The sequence below is a fragment of the Garra rufa genome, chromosome 22 (genome assembly GCF_049309525.1).
Source record: "Garra rufa chromosome 22, GarRuf1.0, whole genome shotgun sequence".
Classification (NCBI taxonomy): Eukaryota; Metazoa; Chordata; class Actinopteri; order Cypriniformes; family Cyprinidae; genus Garra; species Garra rufa.
Genome location: NC_133382.1, coordinates 33,198,903 through 33,215,514, shown reverse-complemented (window position 1 = coordinate 33,215,514; position 16,612 = coordinate 33,198,903). Strand labels below are relative to the sequence as shown.

Below are 16,612 nucleotides of genomic sequence, written 5' to 3'. Positions count from 1 at the left end.
GAAGGAAGTATTCAAACTCAATTCCGGCGACGGATCCTGGCCTACTTGCACAGACGATTTCTCGGAGCTGCAAAGTGTGGTACAGAGAGAGCGAGAAGCGAAATCTCAAAGGATGGTTTATTTAATATGAAGCCTTCCTCAAAATCAAGAAATAAAATGTAGCCGGGAGGCTTTTTATTATCTTTTGTGCTGTATTCCCTTTGCAGACTCAGGTGCTGTGAACCCCCTAAAAAACTTCAGATCTTGTCTGACCATGTGAATTTGAATCCTGCTACAAAGTAAAACATATCCACAGAAGGAGGACCGAATCATAATACAACCTGCAGTGCCTTGGACAACAAATCAACAGAATTTTATTCAGTTATTTTTACATTTTTTAGGATGTGGACCATGGGGGTTTTCCATGTGCTGTAACCAGAGGTATTTGCAGTGAAATACCATTGTGAAGTATTATTAGTTCATTCTTGTCTGACAGTGTAAATTACAGTATACAACATGAGAATAATATACTATGATAAAATTTTAGCAATCATGTTGTGTGTTTTCTTTCATCAGTTTAGAATCAGAACAAGTGTTGCTAAATTTGCATATGAATTACTCTTTTGATCAACCAGGTTTGCAAAAAGGTCTAAAATGGGTTATGATTCAGATTGATTAATTTTTTAGAGTTCACTCACTCACTCACTGCAATTGTTTGCATTGGTTTTTTCACACCATAATGGGATACAGGAAATACAAAGAGGGCTGGACCCCATATTCCGCATCCTAAAAAATGTTGATTTGTTGTCTAAGACAGTGGTTCCTTAAAGTGTGGTATGCAGCGGAATCACCGAAATTAAATATAAATTAATGTTAAAACACAATACAATTTAATTTAATCTTTATTTTAATAAAGTTTTTATTTTTATTACATTTTTTTTTTACATGTACAGTACAGTTTTTATTAAACTTCTATCTACAACACATTTGAATTTAATCATTATTTAGGTTTATTTACCTGTTTGTAAGCACTGTACCCTGTTAATGTTTAAACTGTGTATTTACAGTGTTAAAGTGGCTGACAACAATAAATATTCTTATTAAGAATAAATCTATCTCATTTTTTAACTGTGCAGAGCTGTATTTAAATAGTTAGGCCTACTATGCTACTGTATTTTAATGCTGGTCATTATGGTGATACTTGGATATTTTCTGAGGTGATACTTGGTATAAAGAATTTGAGAACCACTGGTCTAAGACACGATTTGGGACTCCCTTTTTTGATGTTTTATTTTGTAGCAATACAAGACATTTGCATTTCTCACAGTACATCAAATTGTAGGTAAATATCCAACTCATCCAACCCTCTTTTTATTTTCTGTATCACATTATGGTATACATCCTAAAAAATGTATTAAAAAAAAGTGATGAAAATTTGGACTTGATGTGGTAATGCATCTCTTGATTTGTTGCCTAAGACAGTGGTTCTTAAAGTGTGGTACACAGAGGAATCACTAAATTAAATATAAATTAATGTTAAAACACAATACAATTCAATTTAATCTTTATTTTAATAAAGTTTTTATTTTTTCTTACATATTTTTTACATGTACAGTACAGTTTTTATTAAACTTTTAGCTACAACAAATTTGAACGTAATCATTATTTAAGTTTATTTATCTGTTTGTAAGCACTGTGCCGTGTTAAAGTTCAAACTGTGTGTTTACAGTGTTAAAGTGACTGACAACAATAAATATTCCTATTAGGAATAAAACTACCTTGTTTTTGAACTGTGCAGAGCTTAAGTTAAATAGTTAGGCCTACTACGCTACTGTATTTTAATGCTGGTCATTATGGTGATACTTGGACCAGAGCCAGTTTTACCAGTGAAATACTGTGAAGTGGTCAATCTTTGTCTGACAATGGAAATTGCTATGTACCAACTTGAAAATAATTTACTCAATTATATTTCAGCAATCATGTTATGTGTTTTCTGTCATCTGTTTTGAATCACAGAAAGTGATGGTAAATATGCATCACTGAATGAATCACTGTTTTGATCGATATAAGACACAAAACAGAAAGAGTGCTGAATAAGGAGTTATATATCCTACAGTCAACTTTGCAAATGAATTGTATTATTTTTTCAATGATGTAGAAGCTCTTTATTGCATATGAATGACTCTAAAGCCTATCCATATATCCTTCACAGTATGAAAAAAGAAGAGTATAATAATATAGCACTTACTTATAAAAGAAAAGAAACTCTCTTGGCTGTAATGTATCATGTAAATCAATCTGTGAATTAAGCTCTAGACATTTCTGTTAAAACATTTGCACATTTAATTTTGCTTAGTAGCTTTTTAATAAAACCAGTGCATGTTTATAACCATAACTAACAAAGTGCCATCCTGAGAACTTTCCACCATTTGAACTAGCACCGCTGTCTTTTGTTTCTCCATTTTGCTGAAACTTAGACACTGAAGCCGTCACATATCAATCACATTCATCCATGTGTCTCCTGCGTTTTGATGGTAATTCAGACCCAATCTACGAACCAGCACCAGGGTGCAGCTCATAAATTGCTCAGCAAGCAACATTTATCAAATTTTGACACTAGTCAATGATTAATGATGTTTGAGGGCTTTTTTCCCCCTTTCCCTCTATACCTAATGCAACACAGTTGGTATAGAGCATGACACACAGGGAAAGCCAGCGCAGCTGACATCCAAACCGTGACGAACAGGTAAAGTGGGTCATACGTGTTTGTACTTGAACCAAAGGTCTACAGCAGTTTTCAAAGAAAGAAAAAAATACTGAAAGACATGGACAATTATTATTTAGACCCATCATGCATGACCAGTGGATGATTTGCAATGAATTGCGTATTTTACTTTACTTAGAAACTAAATTGCCATGCATAAGAGCATTTGCTAAATGCCTTACATAACTCTATAAATGTAAAAGGAAACTGGAGTAGCACACCTTAATGCAAAGTTATTCATAGGAAGGCATATTATTTTTAAGCATTAAGGTGACTAATCATGTGCCTCAGGTATATATTTGAGCATTTTGTTCTTGAATAATCAATTAAGTATCTTTGGAAGCCATTTATATACATTTATCTGGGCAAAATTGACTTAGCTAATGGCATATGGTTTCCTGACTAATGGAAGATGGGGAAAATGTTTGTGAGAAACATTATTTTTCATAATTGCACTTTTTCAGTTGCATTTAGTGCAATTTAAGCAGCTTTAAGCTATAATGCACAGCCTATAATGTACAGGTAGGTCGTTTCTGAAGCAGGCAAGTGTTCATAATGTTCTGACATTGTTAATCCATTTGAAGTCTTTGTTTGAGACCATTTAAGCTTTCAGAGAAAAGCTTTCAAACAAGCGAACACTGCCATTGATCTATAGTATCAATGCCGTATGAAGTCTTTTTGTAGTATGCACTTGGTTATATGCCGCACGGCTCTAGAAACACTGCAGCATCCATAAAGAGATTTCAGCTTCTGAAGTGATTTGTGGCGCAGTGCCGAACCCTACGGCTTATAGCATTATATACGGTGAATGTTTTGAATTATAAATGTGTCAAGAGCTGCCACCTCAAATACATGTCTGGTAATTCTGGTTATTAGAAATCTACATAACCATTCCAAACCTACTGATATATGAGGGAATATAGATTTTATGGCCAAAAGCAAAGAGGGAGATGTACGTTTTTGCGGTTGTTAATAAGCTGGGAACGCATTCTTTGAAGAGGGAGACGGGTCTCTGCTGTAGCCGATGGCGCTGGATGAGTGGATGTGTCCAGCTGAGATCGTCCCTCTAGCTGCACATTTAAGAAAATTACATTATTACCATCATAATGAGACAAAGAGCAAATGAGTGGCCACCTTCAGAGCTCACTCATTTTGTCAGGCTTTTTGTGCAATTATGTGTGTGTGAGAGAAAGAGAGGGTGAAAATTTAGGTGTCTTAAAAATATTTTTTCATTGTTTTTGAACCTTAAATCTATCTATCTATCTATCTATCTATCTATCTATCTATTTATCTATCTATCTATCTATCTATCTATCTATCTATCTCAAATTAAGCTTTACAGTTGAGGTCAACAGTTTCCATACACCTTGCAGAATCTGAAAAATGTTAATTATTTTACCAAAATAAGAGAAATCATACAAAATTAATGTTATGCATTAAGAGCCGGGGGAGAAAACTTTTGGAATATAAAGATTTGAGATAAATTCAACTTATTTTGTTTTCTGAGAAATATGTAAGTATCTACTGTATCTTCTGAAGGGCAGTACTCAATGTAAAAAATATATGATATTTTGGCAAAATTAAAAAAAATTACACATCTTCATTCTGTTCAAAAGTTTTCACCCCTTTCTCTTAATGCATCGTTTTTCCTATCTGAGTCATCAGTGAGCGTTTGAACCTTCTGTAATAGTTGCATATGAGTCCCTCAGTTGAACTCAGTGTGAAAAATTGGATCTCAAAATCATACAGTAATTTTTGGAAAGGTGGGACCTGAAAGACTTTTCTGAAGAACATCAAGCAGTTTAACTGTTCAGGATAAACAAGGGACTCATGAACAACTATCACTAAACAAAACATAAAAAAAATAAAAAATAAAAAATAAAACAGCTGTGGATCATTCAGGTAACAACACAGTATTAAGAATCAAGCATATGTAAACTTTTGAACGGGGTCATTTTTATAAATTTAACTATTATTTTCTCTTGTGGACTATATGTAAACATCTTTTATGTGAAATGCATTTTGAATGATCCCTCTTATTTTGGTAAAATAATGAACATTTTGCCGTTTCTGCTGAGGACAACTATTTACGTAAATCACATAGAAACATAATTATTATTTCTTATAGGTGAGGCTATTTTCACACATCAACACACATAAACACATAATGGCTTTTCAGTCAGCATTTGCAATGTTCGTCTGCAGTCTTATCAAAAAAGCGAAAGTAATTAAATGTATTTTTAGAGGGACTATCACAGCATAGCCGCTGATGAACCCGACAGGTGAGCACTTCAAAGTTCTTACAAATCAAAGCACCTGTTACATGCAAAACTGTGTTACTTGGGTCACAAAAGAGTTTTTCGTTTATTTTCTGCCTCAAGGTGCACCAAAATCTAGTGATAATAACTTAGGTTTGGGTTGTGTTTGAGCACCCAGCAGGGTTGTGAACTCTTCTCGAATGAATAAAAAAAGGTTTTTTCGAAGTCCACACCAATTTCTGAATTTAAATTGAGGTGGCAAACAAGATGCAGAATCAAAAGTAGCCGAAGTGATGGACTGGAGTTGTGTTGATTACTTGTGGATTATTGTGATGTTTTTTCAGCTGTTTGGACTCTCATTCTGACGGCACCCATTCACTGCAGAGGATCCACTGGTGAGCAAGTGATGGAATACTACATTTCTCCAAATCTGATGAAGAAATAAACTCATATAAACAACATATTGGATCCAACCAGTTAAGACCGATGACCGCTATTTACATACATCACAGAGAAACTAAACAATGAATATTTTTCATAGGTGAGGCACATAAACACGTAATGGCTTTTCAGTCAGCATTTGCGATGTTCGTCCACAGTCTTATCAAAAAAGTGAAAGTAAATAAATGTATTTTTAGAGGGACTGACACAGTGTGGCAGCTGATAAACCCGACAGGAGAGCACTTCAAAGTTCTTACAAATCAAAGCACTTGTTACATGCAAAATGGTGTTACATGAGTCACAAAAGAGTTTTTCTTTTATTTCCTGCCTTAAAGTGCACCAACATTAATGATAATAACTTGGGTTTGGGTTGTGTTTGTGCACTCAGTGGGGATGTGAACTCTTCTGAAATTATTTTTTTGAAGTCCACACCAATTTCTGAATTCAAATTGAGGTGGCAAACAAGATGCAGAATCAAAAGATGCCTACACTGTAAATAAAAACTGTAGAAATTACAGTATTACTGGCAGCTGGTTGCCAGTAACTTACTGTAGATTTAAATTTATGCTATTTACTGGCAACAGTTTGTTCAAAGTTAATTGAACATTAAACATTAACAAGTCTTTATCTTTACAGAATAAAACTAAAATAACAGCCTCATGCAAAGCATTCTGGGAACCAAAATCTGAAGGAAAAAAACTGAAAAAGGTTGATGAAGGTTTCTGGTTCCCAGAATGCTTTGCATTAGGTTGTTATTTTATAGTTTTATTCTGTAAAGACAAAGACTTGTTAATGTTTAATGTTCATTTAACTTTGAACAAACTGTTGCCAGTAAATAACATAAATTAAAAATCTACAGTAAGTTACTGGCAACCAGCTGCAGAACTACAGCAAATTTTTTACAGTGTATAATTAAAATCAGTGTAAATTACAGAATAGTATTTAGACCAGAAGTAACTGTTTAAACCTAAACGGATGGATTTGTTTCCTGCAGCTTACATGCAGCTTTTTGTTTCAAAATATTAAATGATGGACTGGAGTTGTGTAGATTATTTGTGGATTATTGTGGTGCTTTTATCAGCTCTTTGGACTCTCATTCTTATAGTAATTTAGCGTGTAATTCCTTATAATATTCCACACAGTCAGCATATGCATACGTCTATTTGCAGCTTCTGCATATGTGTATTAATGCATGAATAAACCAACCCGTTCTAATGAATGAATTCACAAGCAGCATGCCGGTCCACGCCACACTGGAGGTTTAACTGAGCGTGTGTCTCGCATTACCCCACCGGTCCCGACATCAGTGCGGGTCACCTGTACGCCACTGTTATTTATACGGCAGGACAAAGGTTCAGCCCAGCTATTAACACTGTGGCGTGAGCTACCGATGTCCGGCACGGGCCTAGTAATATCGAGCTGACGCCACTGACTGTATTTATGGAACACCAGAGGGGAAGAAGTGGATATCTATTACACATTCAGAAACGCACACGGACATAAAGCACACACACATGCACAGTCAGTCACGGACAATAGAGCAGGACACGCTGACCCACACTATCTGTTCTCATTGATGAAACACTAATTCAGCTGAGAGCTCATTGCAGTCCTGTCTGAAGTCCCTTGCTTTTGATTTTTCCCAACAGGAAAGAAAAATCTTAATTATTTGTCCAAGATTGCAGTAAGATCTACTATTCTGACTACAATAGAGTCATGAAAACACTCTAAAATCAGACATGCGACTGCTTTAGTGCAGTATGGTTCTCAGTTATTTTCATTTTAATTCATTCTTTTTTTTGTACTTAATTATTTGCATTTAGCATCAATTTCTATGCTGTCATTCGTGACAGAACTCATATTTGAGTCACAAGAACAGTGATTTTTTGGCAAATTTGAGCAAAGTTTAAAACACTATTTACAACTGAAAGACATATGAACTCGAACATTTCACATCGGTTTCTTCTAAAACCTAATAAGAGAGTTTTTGCCTGAAACTACTGTAGACAAAATATCTGCCAGTGGTGTAAGAAAAAACAATCTTGTTTTCCTTCTGAATTAAATTTTCTTTTTTGTTGTTTTAGGCAGAAACTCACTTAATTTTGATGCATGTTTTTCGAAGTTCGAAGTTATTTTGCCTTTCATGTAAATGTATCTTGATTTAATGATGTTTAGATATTTGTACTGGAAACAAGAGAAAAATAACAAGCAAGATGGAATTATTTATTTATATTTATATATTTATTTAGAGTTTACATAATGGCACATGAATTTTTATCCACTATTGTGCCATTAGTGTTTACCCAGCGTGCTTTGCAGCTGGGGTCAAATCAGAGCAGGTTTGATCTGATTATTCGTTAGGAACATAAAAGGCTTTACAGGCATATTTAGAGCTGGTTGAAGATTTTAATTTTGCAGTAATATTGCATGTATAATTAAAAAAGTGTGGTTCCAGCTAAGTTCACCAGTGTGTTTGTATTATTACTGATTGCTTCTGTCTGTGCTGTACTCTTGTTGTGAACATAGTTTCAAATTAAAGGAAAAGTTCACTTCCAAAACAAAAATGTACAGATAATTTACTCACCCCTTGTCATCAAAGATGTTCATGTCTTTGTTTCTTCAGAAATTATGTTTTTTGAGGAAAACATTTCAGGATTTCTATTTATATAGTGGACTTCCACGGTGCCCTGGAGTTTGAACCAAAATGCAGTTTAAATGCAGCTTCAAGGGACTCTAAATGATTCCTGCCAAGGAAGAAAGGTCTTATCTAGCGAAAAAATGACAATTCATATGCTTTTTAACCTCAAATGCTCATCTTGTCTAGCTCTGCGTGAACTCTGTGAATTCAGGTTCAAGACAGTTAGGGTATGAAAAACTCCCATCTCATTTTCTCCTTTAACTTCAAAATCATCCTACATTGATGCAGAAGTACCAACCCAGTGTTTACAAAGTGAACATGCAAAGAAGATCAAACGTCCTTTACAAAAAAAGGTAAAACAGCGATCTGGATTTTGAAGTTAGAGAAGAAAATGAGATGGGAGTTTTTCGACCTACCCTAACTGTCATGAACCGGAATACACAGAGTACAGTATATAAATTGAATTTTTTTTTTAGAAAACAACTGATCGTTTCGCTAGATAAGACCCTACTGTCACGCCCCTATGGACTATGTTGGTTTTGCCCTTTTTTTAACCCTGCTGGACTGTTGTATTTGGTTTCTCCCTCTGCTGTCCATATTTGGTCCTTCCTGTTCCTGTCTGCGTCACCTGCACTAATGATCAAATTACCCACACCTGTCTGTCTCATTAGCCTGTCTATTTAAGTTGGTTTTGTGTTTAGTCTTCCTTGTGCAATCTTGACTTTATGTTGGATGTGTGTTCACCTGTCTCCCTGTCTGGATTTCCCTGTTTGGATTACTCTGTGTTGATTTTATTAAAGAACTTTCATTTAATTCTTATCTTCGTTCGTGTCATACACCCAACCGTGACAACTTCATTGGCTGGGATCATTTAGAGCCCTTTAAAGCTGCGTTTAAACTGCATTTTGGAAGTTCAAACTCGGGGACACTATAGAAGTCCACTAAATGGAGAGAAATCCTGAAAAGTTTTTCAAAAAACAAAATTTCTTTACAACTGAAGAAAAAAAGACATAAACATCTTGGATGACAAGGGAGTGAATAAATTATCAGAACAATTTTGTTTTGGAAGTGAACTTCTTTTTTGAATAAATTAATTCTTTGAAAGATGCCTGCTGTTAGTTATTGCATTATGTGTGTTTAGAAGTGAATCTGGAAACCTAGACAAAATTATGGTTATCCCAATACGAGCAGGAGTTTAGGTGTTTTGTAATTGCATTTAGTGTCATAAAAATTCCAATCCTGAGCAAAAAAGAACAACCTTTTAGCTTTTCTCCAGGTGTTTGTTTATCTCTAAATCTCCCACTGATCATTTTTTTGTATTCTCACATTTATCTTCGGCCCCGATTTTGGCCTGTTCAGAAAAACATTTTTCTCTCTCTGTGTATTCCTCACATCCTCACCATGGCATCTTGCTCTAAATTTCCCCCAAATATCCCTCTCCTCCGTTTGTTACCTCTGACTCACATTCCTTATTAATTCTGCTCTCCGTCTCGACTTTCATATCTTTAGTGCCTCTGCTCTCATTTCTCTTTATATCTCCGGCAGACGTCTACACCTCTTCCCTGCAGTTACGTCACATTCCTGCACATCATTTCTCTGCTTTTCCCGGCTCCATTGCTTTAAATCTTTATTGCACACTCCCCCACCTGTGTGTTCCTATGAGAGGGCAGTATTGTGTTCTGGGGTGGGTTGTTTTGCAGCAGAGAGGGTGTTTAGGCCTCTGGGTTTGTGCCCAGCAGCTACAAGGCAGAGACAAGCATTCGCCTGACGCAACCCCTCAAAATGCCAGACTGTGGCACATGATTATTTTAGTTGCACTGAGAGCCCAATTAAGGTTCAGGATGAATGTGCACTTCACAGACAGCGATGGGAATCCCATGATTCCAGCGCCTTAACAATTCCATTAACTATTCTTTCAGTAGCAATGAGGAAGATGGAATGGACAAGTTTGAAAAGCAGTTGTTCACTTAGCACTCTTCAAAAAAACAAAACAAAACAAAACAACTGTTTGATCCCATTAGTATTTGTAGGTAGTTATATGTAAATTGTGGTTTTAATTCATTTTTATACATTTGGATAGATGCAGAAAGGTATAGTGTATGTTCAGTGGCACTGAACATAAAAAATGCCACTGAACCGAACAAAATTTGCATATTTTGCTGATTATTGCTGCTAAAAATGCAATAACTCACCTAGTTTAAAGGGTTAGCAAACCTAAAAATGAAAACTAGCTCATTATTTACCCACATTCAAGCCATCCTAGGCGTATATGCCTTTCTTCTTTTTTACTTAGGTTAAACATGGACTTCTAAGGAGAATGGAACACGAGAGCATTCAAACTGAAGTTAGAATCCTTCATTAATCAGGAAAAAGGTGGATAAAGAACATTTAGTAAAATGTTAAGATTCCATGGATGTTAAAGGTTTTTCAAAAAACCATCAATGCCTAAAAATAACATTTATGTTTGGGAGTATACTAAAGTAATGACAGCATCCAAAACAAACACTTTGTATGTGCAGTGTGTACACTGTACAGCATATGAGACTTACTATACAAATGTTTATCAATCCTTTTAGGTTCAGAATATTTAATACATTTTTCAGTTAATTAATTGATTCTCCTAATTTGGCAAAACAGTTTCATTCTGTTATTTGTGATTTCTAAAGACGCAAACTCACATTCATATCAGTAAATGAGTGAAATTATTGTTACTTTCTCAACTAAACAATGCTTGTTAAGCTTTAAAGGAACACTCCACTTTTTTTTTTTGGAAATAGGCTCATTCTCCAACTCCCCCCGAGTTAATAAGTTGAGTTTTACCGTTTTGAAATCCATTCAGCCGTTCTCCTGTTCTGGCGATATCACTTTTAGCATAGCTTAGCATAGATCATTGAATCCTATTAGACCAATAGCATCGTGTTCAAAAATAACCAATGAGTTTCGATATTTGTCCTATTTAAAACTTGACTCTTCTGTAGTTATATCGTGTACTAAGACCGGTGGAAATGCACAGCTGAGAGTTTCTAGGCTGATAAGATTAGGAACTACTCTTCCATTCCGGCGTAATAGTCAAGAAGGTTTGCTGCTGTAATATGGCCGAAGCAGAAGCAGTAATACCACGCAGCACATGTGCAAATGCTAAACTAGCTGGGAACTCATTTCTGATAATACTCCGCCTGCTTCGGCCATATTACGGCAGCAAACTTCCTTGACTATTACGCCGGAATGGAAGTGTAGTTCCTAATCTTATCAGCCTAGAAACTCGCAGCTTTGCATTTCCACCGGTCTTAGTACACGATATAACTACAGAAGAGTCAAGTTTTAAATACAACAAATATGGAAACTCGTTGGTCATTTTTGAAGGCGATGCTATTGGTCTAATAGGATTCAATGATCTATGCTAAGCTATGCTAAAAGTGATATCGCCAGAACAGGAGAACGGCTGAATGGATTTCAAAACGGTAAAACTCAACTTATTAACTCGGGGGGAGTTGGAGAATGAGCCTATTTCCAAAAAAAGTGGAGTGTTCCTTTAATGACAATTACATTCATTCACATAAATGTGCAACTAACAGCCGTCTGTGCCATTTTAAAAACAAAAACATTTCTTCGGAAAAAAAAAAACTCCATTTACTGGTGAATGAGAGTTTGATATGGAATTGTGTCTGAGAATTTACCTCTATAAGTTGATGTTTTTAAAAGTCTTTTCTGCTCATCAAGGCTGCATTTACTTGATCAGAAATACAGTAAAAATGGTAATATTGTGAAATATTATTACAGTTTAAAAACACAGTTTTGCATTTGAATATATTAAAAAAATGTAATTTATTCTTGTGATGCAAAGCTGAATTTTCAGCATCATTAATCCAGTCTTTAGTGTGACATGATCCTTCAGAAATCATTATAATATGCTGATTTCTTATTAGCAATATTTTTGTGGAAATCTTGATATCTTTAAAAAAAAAAGATAATTTAAATGCATTCTTTCTGAATAAAGATTTTCTTTCTTTAAAAAAAGAAAGAAAGGGCATTGGCAAGTGCAGTAAAAAGCGCAGTTTGGAACTTGTTTATTTCAGTAGAAAAAAATACCAGTAAATACCAAATAGGAACCCAAACAGCAAGACAACATCCCTTTAAAAAACTTTCTATTTTCTACCAACCACATAATTAGCAGTAAATGAGCAGTTAATGTGTATTACGAGCCGTGTGTCATGTTACAATGTTGACAGTGGAACATATGCTTAGGTTATGTTTGTTTGTTTACACTTAAACAAAACAGAATGAATGTAGCTAATCCGGCAGTGTTTATGTAGCCATCATTTTATTTGCTCTCCGGTGAATACCAAGTGATTAAAAGCCAGCACAGAGTGTCATTGAAAGCAATCCCCTCCGCTGCAATTGACAACAGTGCAGCCCAGCATCTGTTGCAAATAAGAGAGATGCCCAACAGTTCATTATCACCTGAGCCTCTAGCTTCACACTGTCCAAATGAAGCTCAAAACAACGCCCACAGCAGACAGTTTGCCAACCTGGAGAGCAAACAAGTGCCACTGGACCTGTCAAGAGCTGATATGATTGCGCTCAATCCGTTCTCTTCAGACAGAGTGAAAGAGAGATGGTTAAGGGAGGAAAATGTGGGCTCTCCATCTGCTTTCTTCAAACTAATGCTGTAGTACCAGTGCTGACCACTAGTCAGCTACTAATGCAGTGACACATTGACCAATGTTTTGGCAGTTTTAGCTATAGTTATACCTATTCCTTCACAATATTTCAAGCAAGTTGTTTGACAAGGAACCTTTTCACTTTTCTGTGTTTCTCAAAATGCCACTGAACTGAATGAAACTCGCATATTTTGCTGATTATTGCTGCTGAAAATGATCAAGTATTGTCATGTTTTGGGCTGTACTAATTGGTCAGACCAGGAAAAACATTTGGAGTACTATTAGACTGCCAAAAGTTATAACTAATCAAAGAGAAGAATGGAAAAAACTGTTTGAGGAACAAAAGGTGTTTGTGGTTGGCCAAACTGAACCAGGATTTCCAGGGCAAGAATCTTGGCAACACTTGAGTTTGCTTGTATCATTTCCGGACAGGTAGGTGAAATATTATGCTAATATCTTAATTAATACTGCTTGTATTACTGCTTTACCACCTATTAACTTTTGTTAAAGTTAAAGTTTGTCAAAATATTGCACCATTTCCTGGTTACTAAGGCTTTTTCTCTTTATGATTTAGTAGCTTCCACATGTTTTTTCTGTGGTTCAAAGAGCATTAATGAGCAGAACAACATATTCAGTAGTACATTAACCATGCAATCCATGCTGTTGTTTACATCCGAGTATCGCTAGTATGGCCGAGCATCCTGGTAACTGACCAAATTGTGACTTAAAGGAGTAGTTCACTTTACAGATAATGTGTTCACCCCCTTGTCATCCAAGATGTTCATGTCTTTCTTTCTTCAGTCGTAGGGAAATTATGTTTTTTGAGGAAAACATTTCTGGATTTCTCTCCATATAATGGACTTCTATGGTGCCCCTGAGTTTGAACTTCCAAAATGCAGCTTCAAATGGCTCTAAACAGTCACAGGCGAGGAAAGATGGGTCTTATCTAGCAAAAAGATTGGTTATTTTCTAAAAAATTACAATTTATATACTTTTTAACCTCAAATGCCTAGCTCTGTATAGAGATTAAAAAGTATGTTAATTGTAAATGTTTTTAAAAAAGAATCGATTGTTTCGCTAGATAAGACCCTTCTTCCTCGGCTGGGATCATTTAGAGCCCTTTGAAGCTACATTTAAACTGCATTTTGGAAGTTCAAACTTGGGGGCACCATAGAAGTCCATTATATGGAGAGAAATTCTGAAAAGTTTTCTGAAGAAAGAAAGACATGAACATCTTGGATGACAAGGGGGTGAGTACGTTATCTGTAAATTTTTGTTCTGAAAGTGAACTACTCCTTTAAGTGCACACCCTCTGTTAGAAACACCTTCACAGTAACAGCAGCATTCATTTTTTTTACAAAAAAAATAAATGGTATAAAGGTAATTTAATACAAAGTTGCCCTACAGTGATATAAATGTACGTAAATTAAACAAAAATACCTTTGAATTTTCTGCTGATAACAGAAATCCGTCATTACAGTCTGTGAAAAGGATTCTGTCGGCTGAATAAATCATTCGTTTCGAGTCGGTTCTTTTAAAATCAATATTCTGAATCATTTCGCGATTCATTCTGAATCATTCATACATCTCGAACACGAACTGAATCATTTGGAGGGAACTGAATTGTCAAAACCTGGATGTAGGACACGACGAGGGCTGGATAAAGTAGATATATTTACGACAAACGCCGAGACTAAACCCTGAAATTCATCCTATCGTTTGCCAGGAATGAAGAAGAACTTCATGAAGTGGAACACCTGCGTTTTCAGCGTTAGAACGACTCTCTACTGAAGGTAAACGCATCTGAACTACCTTGGTAACAAAGTAACAAGTACCAAAAGTACCACTGTGCTTTTGTGGACATGTACTTTAACCGTACAATGGTACTCTTTTAAGTGCCTCGAAGTACCGTGTAAATGAAGATGAAAGCATTATTTACCATGGTATTTTGATCTCACAACATCACTTCAACGCTATGTTTTTTATCTGCTAGTACAACAACAGGCACAAGTACTTCTCATGAGAGATTTTCTAATGCATTTAATGACATACTACTTATAAATAATAATATGGAAATAGCATGCAAAAATATTACTTCGTATTTAGATTTTAAGTTGATATTTCAGTAATTTACCAGTCACATGTTTACAGTTTTGTGATGAAAAAATATTGAATTTTTTTATATATATTATAAAACAATATATTTGAAATGATCTAATATTAAACATATTTATATGAATATTTATATAATATACAATATTTATTTTGTTTATTTTTTTATTAATTATTAGCTGTTCCTCAACTCATGCAACTAATGCAAGTGCAAAATACTCAAATCTGTTCCAATAAAATGTGCAACACTTTAACACTGTGCTTTCAAATTCAGATACAAAATAAAGTGGCAGCGATGTCATAGTGTCTTCTTGCATTTCTAAAACGTCTATTGTGTAAATGCACAATGTGTGCTACATCATTTGGGATAAAACTTTGCTACTTTCACTAGATGGGAGCTTTCCGCTTGGCTTAGCTTGTTTTTCTGTAGTGTAGTTGGTGTCATAGGTAGCTATATTTGTTGAATAGCTTACGCAACACTAAGCATTACAGTGATACATAGACATTTCTGAAAGGACTCGTCACATTAGTTGGATTGGAAAAAGCAGCCATACATTAATGAATCCTCTCATTTACATGCAGTGGCAGGTTTGAAGGGTCCATCGGTGCAAATTGCCTTATCTGAAGTGAACGTGACCCCGGCGGGCGGGCGGCTTTTGTAAATAAGCCATTATCCTTCCAAAAACGTAATTACATTGCTAATGCCTGGTGTGGACGAGGCCCTGACCGTGGTGAGACGCAGAGCAGTGGTTTAATTGATAAAGTTATCACGGTCCAGCATCCATGCAGAAAGGATGCGGTGGGAAAACCAGTGAGACTGAGAGTAACAACCTTGAATGCAAGGATGAGCAGGGAATCACTTTAATTAATGCTTATTGTAATGATTAAGAAGTAAAAGGTTGTTCATTTTAACCTAGGGAAGAAAGGAAGTGTCAAATATTGGCGGAGTGTGATACGTGTTTGAACTTGTTTCAACACCGGCTGAATTTAATTGGCTTGTAGTTGTTGGATTGTGAATTTAATTGTACAATGTGCCTGTCAGAGTTACGCTTGTGTCAATAATAAAAATGTGGCTTTGGTGGTACAATGCCTGTCTACCTTAAGCTAGAAATAAAATGAAATAGAATGAAACTTTGTCAGAAAATTCAGAAATTTGCAAAAAAAACATTTTTAACCATGTTTATGCATTCAGTTTTTTGTTAAGAAAACTAAATATGTGACCCTGGACCACAAAACCAGTCATAAGGTTAAATTTTACAAAACTGAGATGTATACATCATATGAAAGCTAAATCAATAAGTAAGCTTTCTATTGATGTATGGTTTGTTCGGATAGGACAATATTTGCCGAGATACATCTATTTGAAAATCTGGAATCTGAGGGTGCAAAAAAATCAAAATACTGAGAAAATCACCTTTAAAGTTGTCCAAATTAATTTCTTAACAATGCATATAACTAATCAAAAATTACATTTTGATATATTTACAGTAGGTGTTTTACAAAAAATCTTCATGGAACATGATCTTTACATAATTTCCTACTGATTTTTGGCATAAAAGAAAAATCAATAATTCTGACCCATACAAAGTATTTTTGGCTATTGCTACAAATATACCCCAGCGACTTAAAGGAACACTCCACTTTTTTTGGAAATAGGCTCATTCTCCAACTCCCCCCGAGTTAATAAGTTGAGTTTTACCGTTTTGAAATCCATTCAGCCATTCTCCTGTTCTGGCGATATCACTTTTAGCATAGCTTA

General features: G+C 35.3%; 1 protein-coding gene across 1 annotated transcript in view; it reads left to right on the top strand.

Moving 5' to 3' along the window:
• Positions 1-13,429: 13,429 nt before the first annotated feature.
• Positions 13,430-16,612, top strand: part of LOC141297493 (long-chain-fatty-acid--CoA ligase 5-like) — a 12,403-nt gene continuing 9,220 nt past the window's right edge. Inside the window, exon 1 of the mRNA XM_073827919.1 lies at positions 13,430-13,445. Coding sequence (XP_073684020.1) covers positions 13,430-13,445 — 16 coding nt within the window. The remainder of the gene's footprint in view (positions 13,446-16,612) is intronic.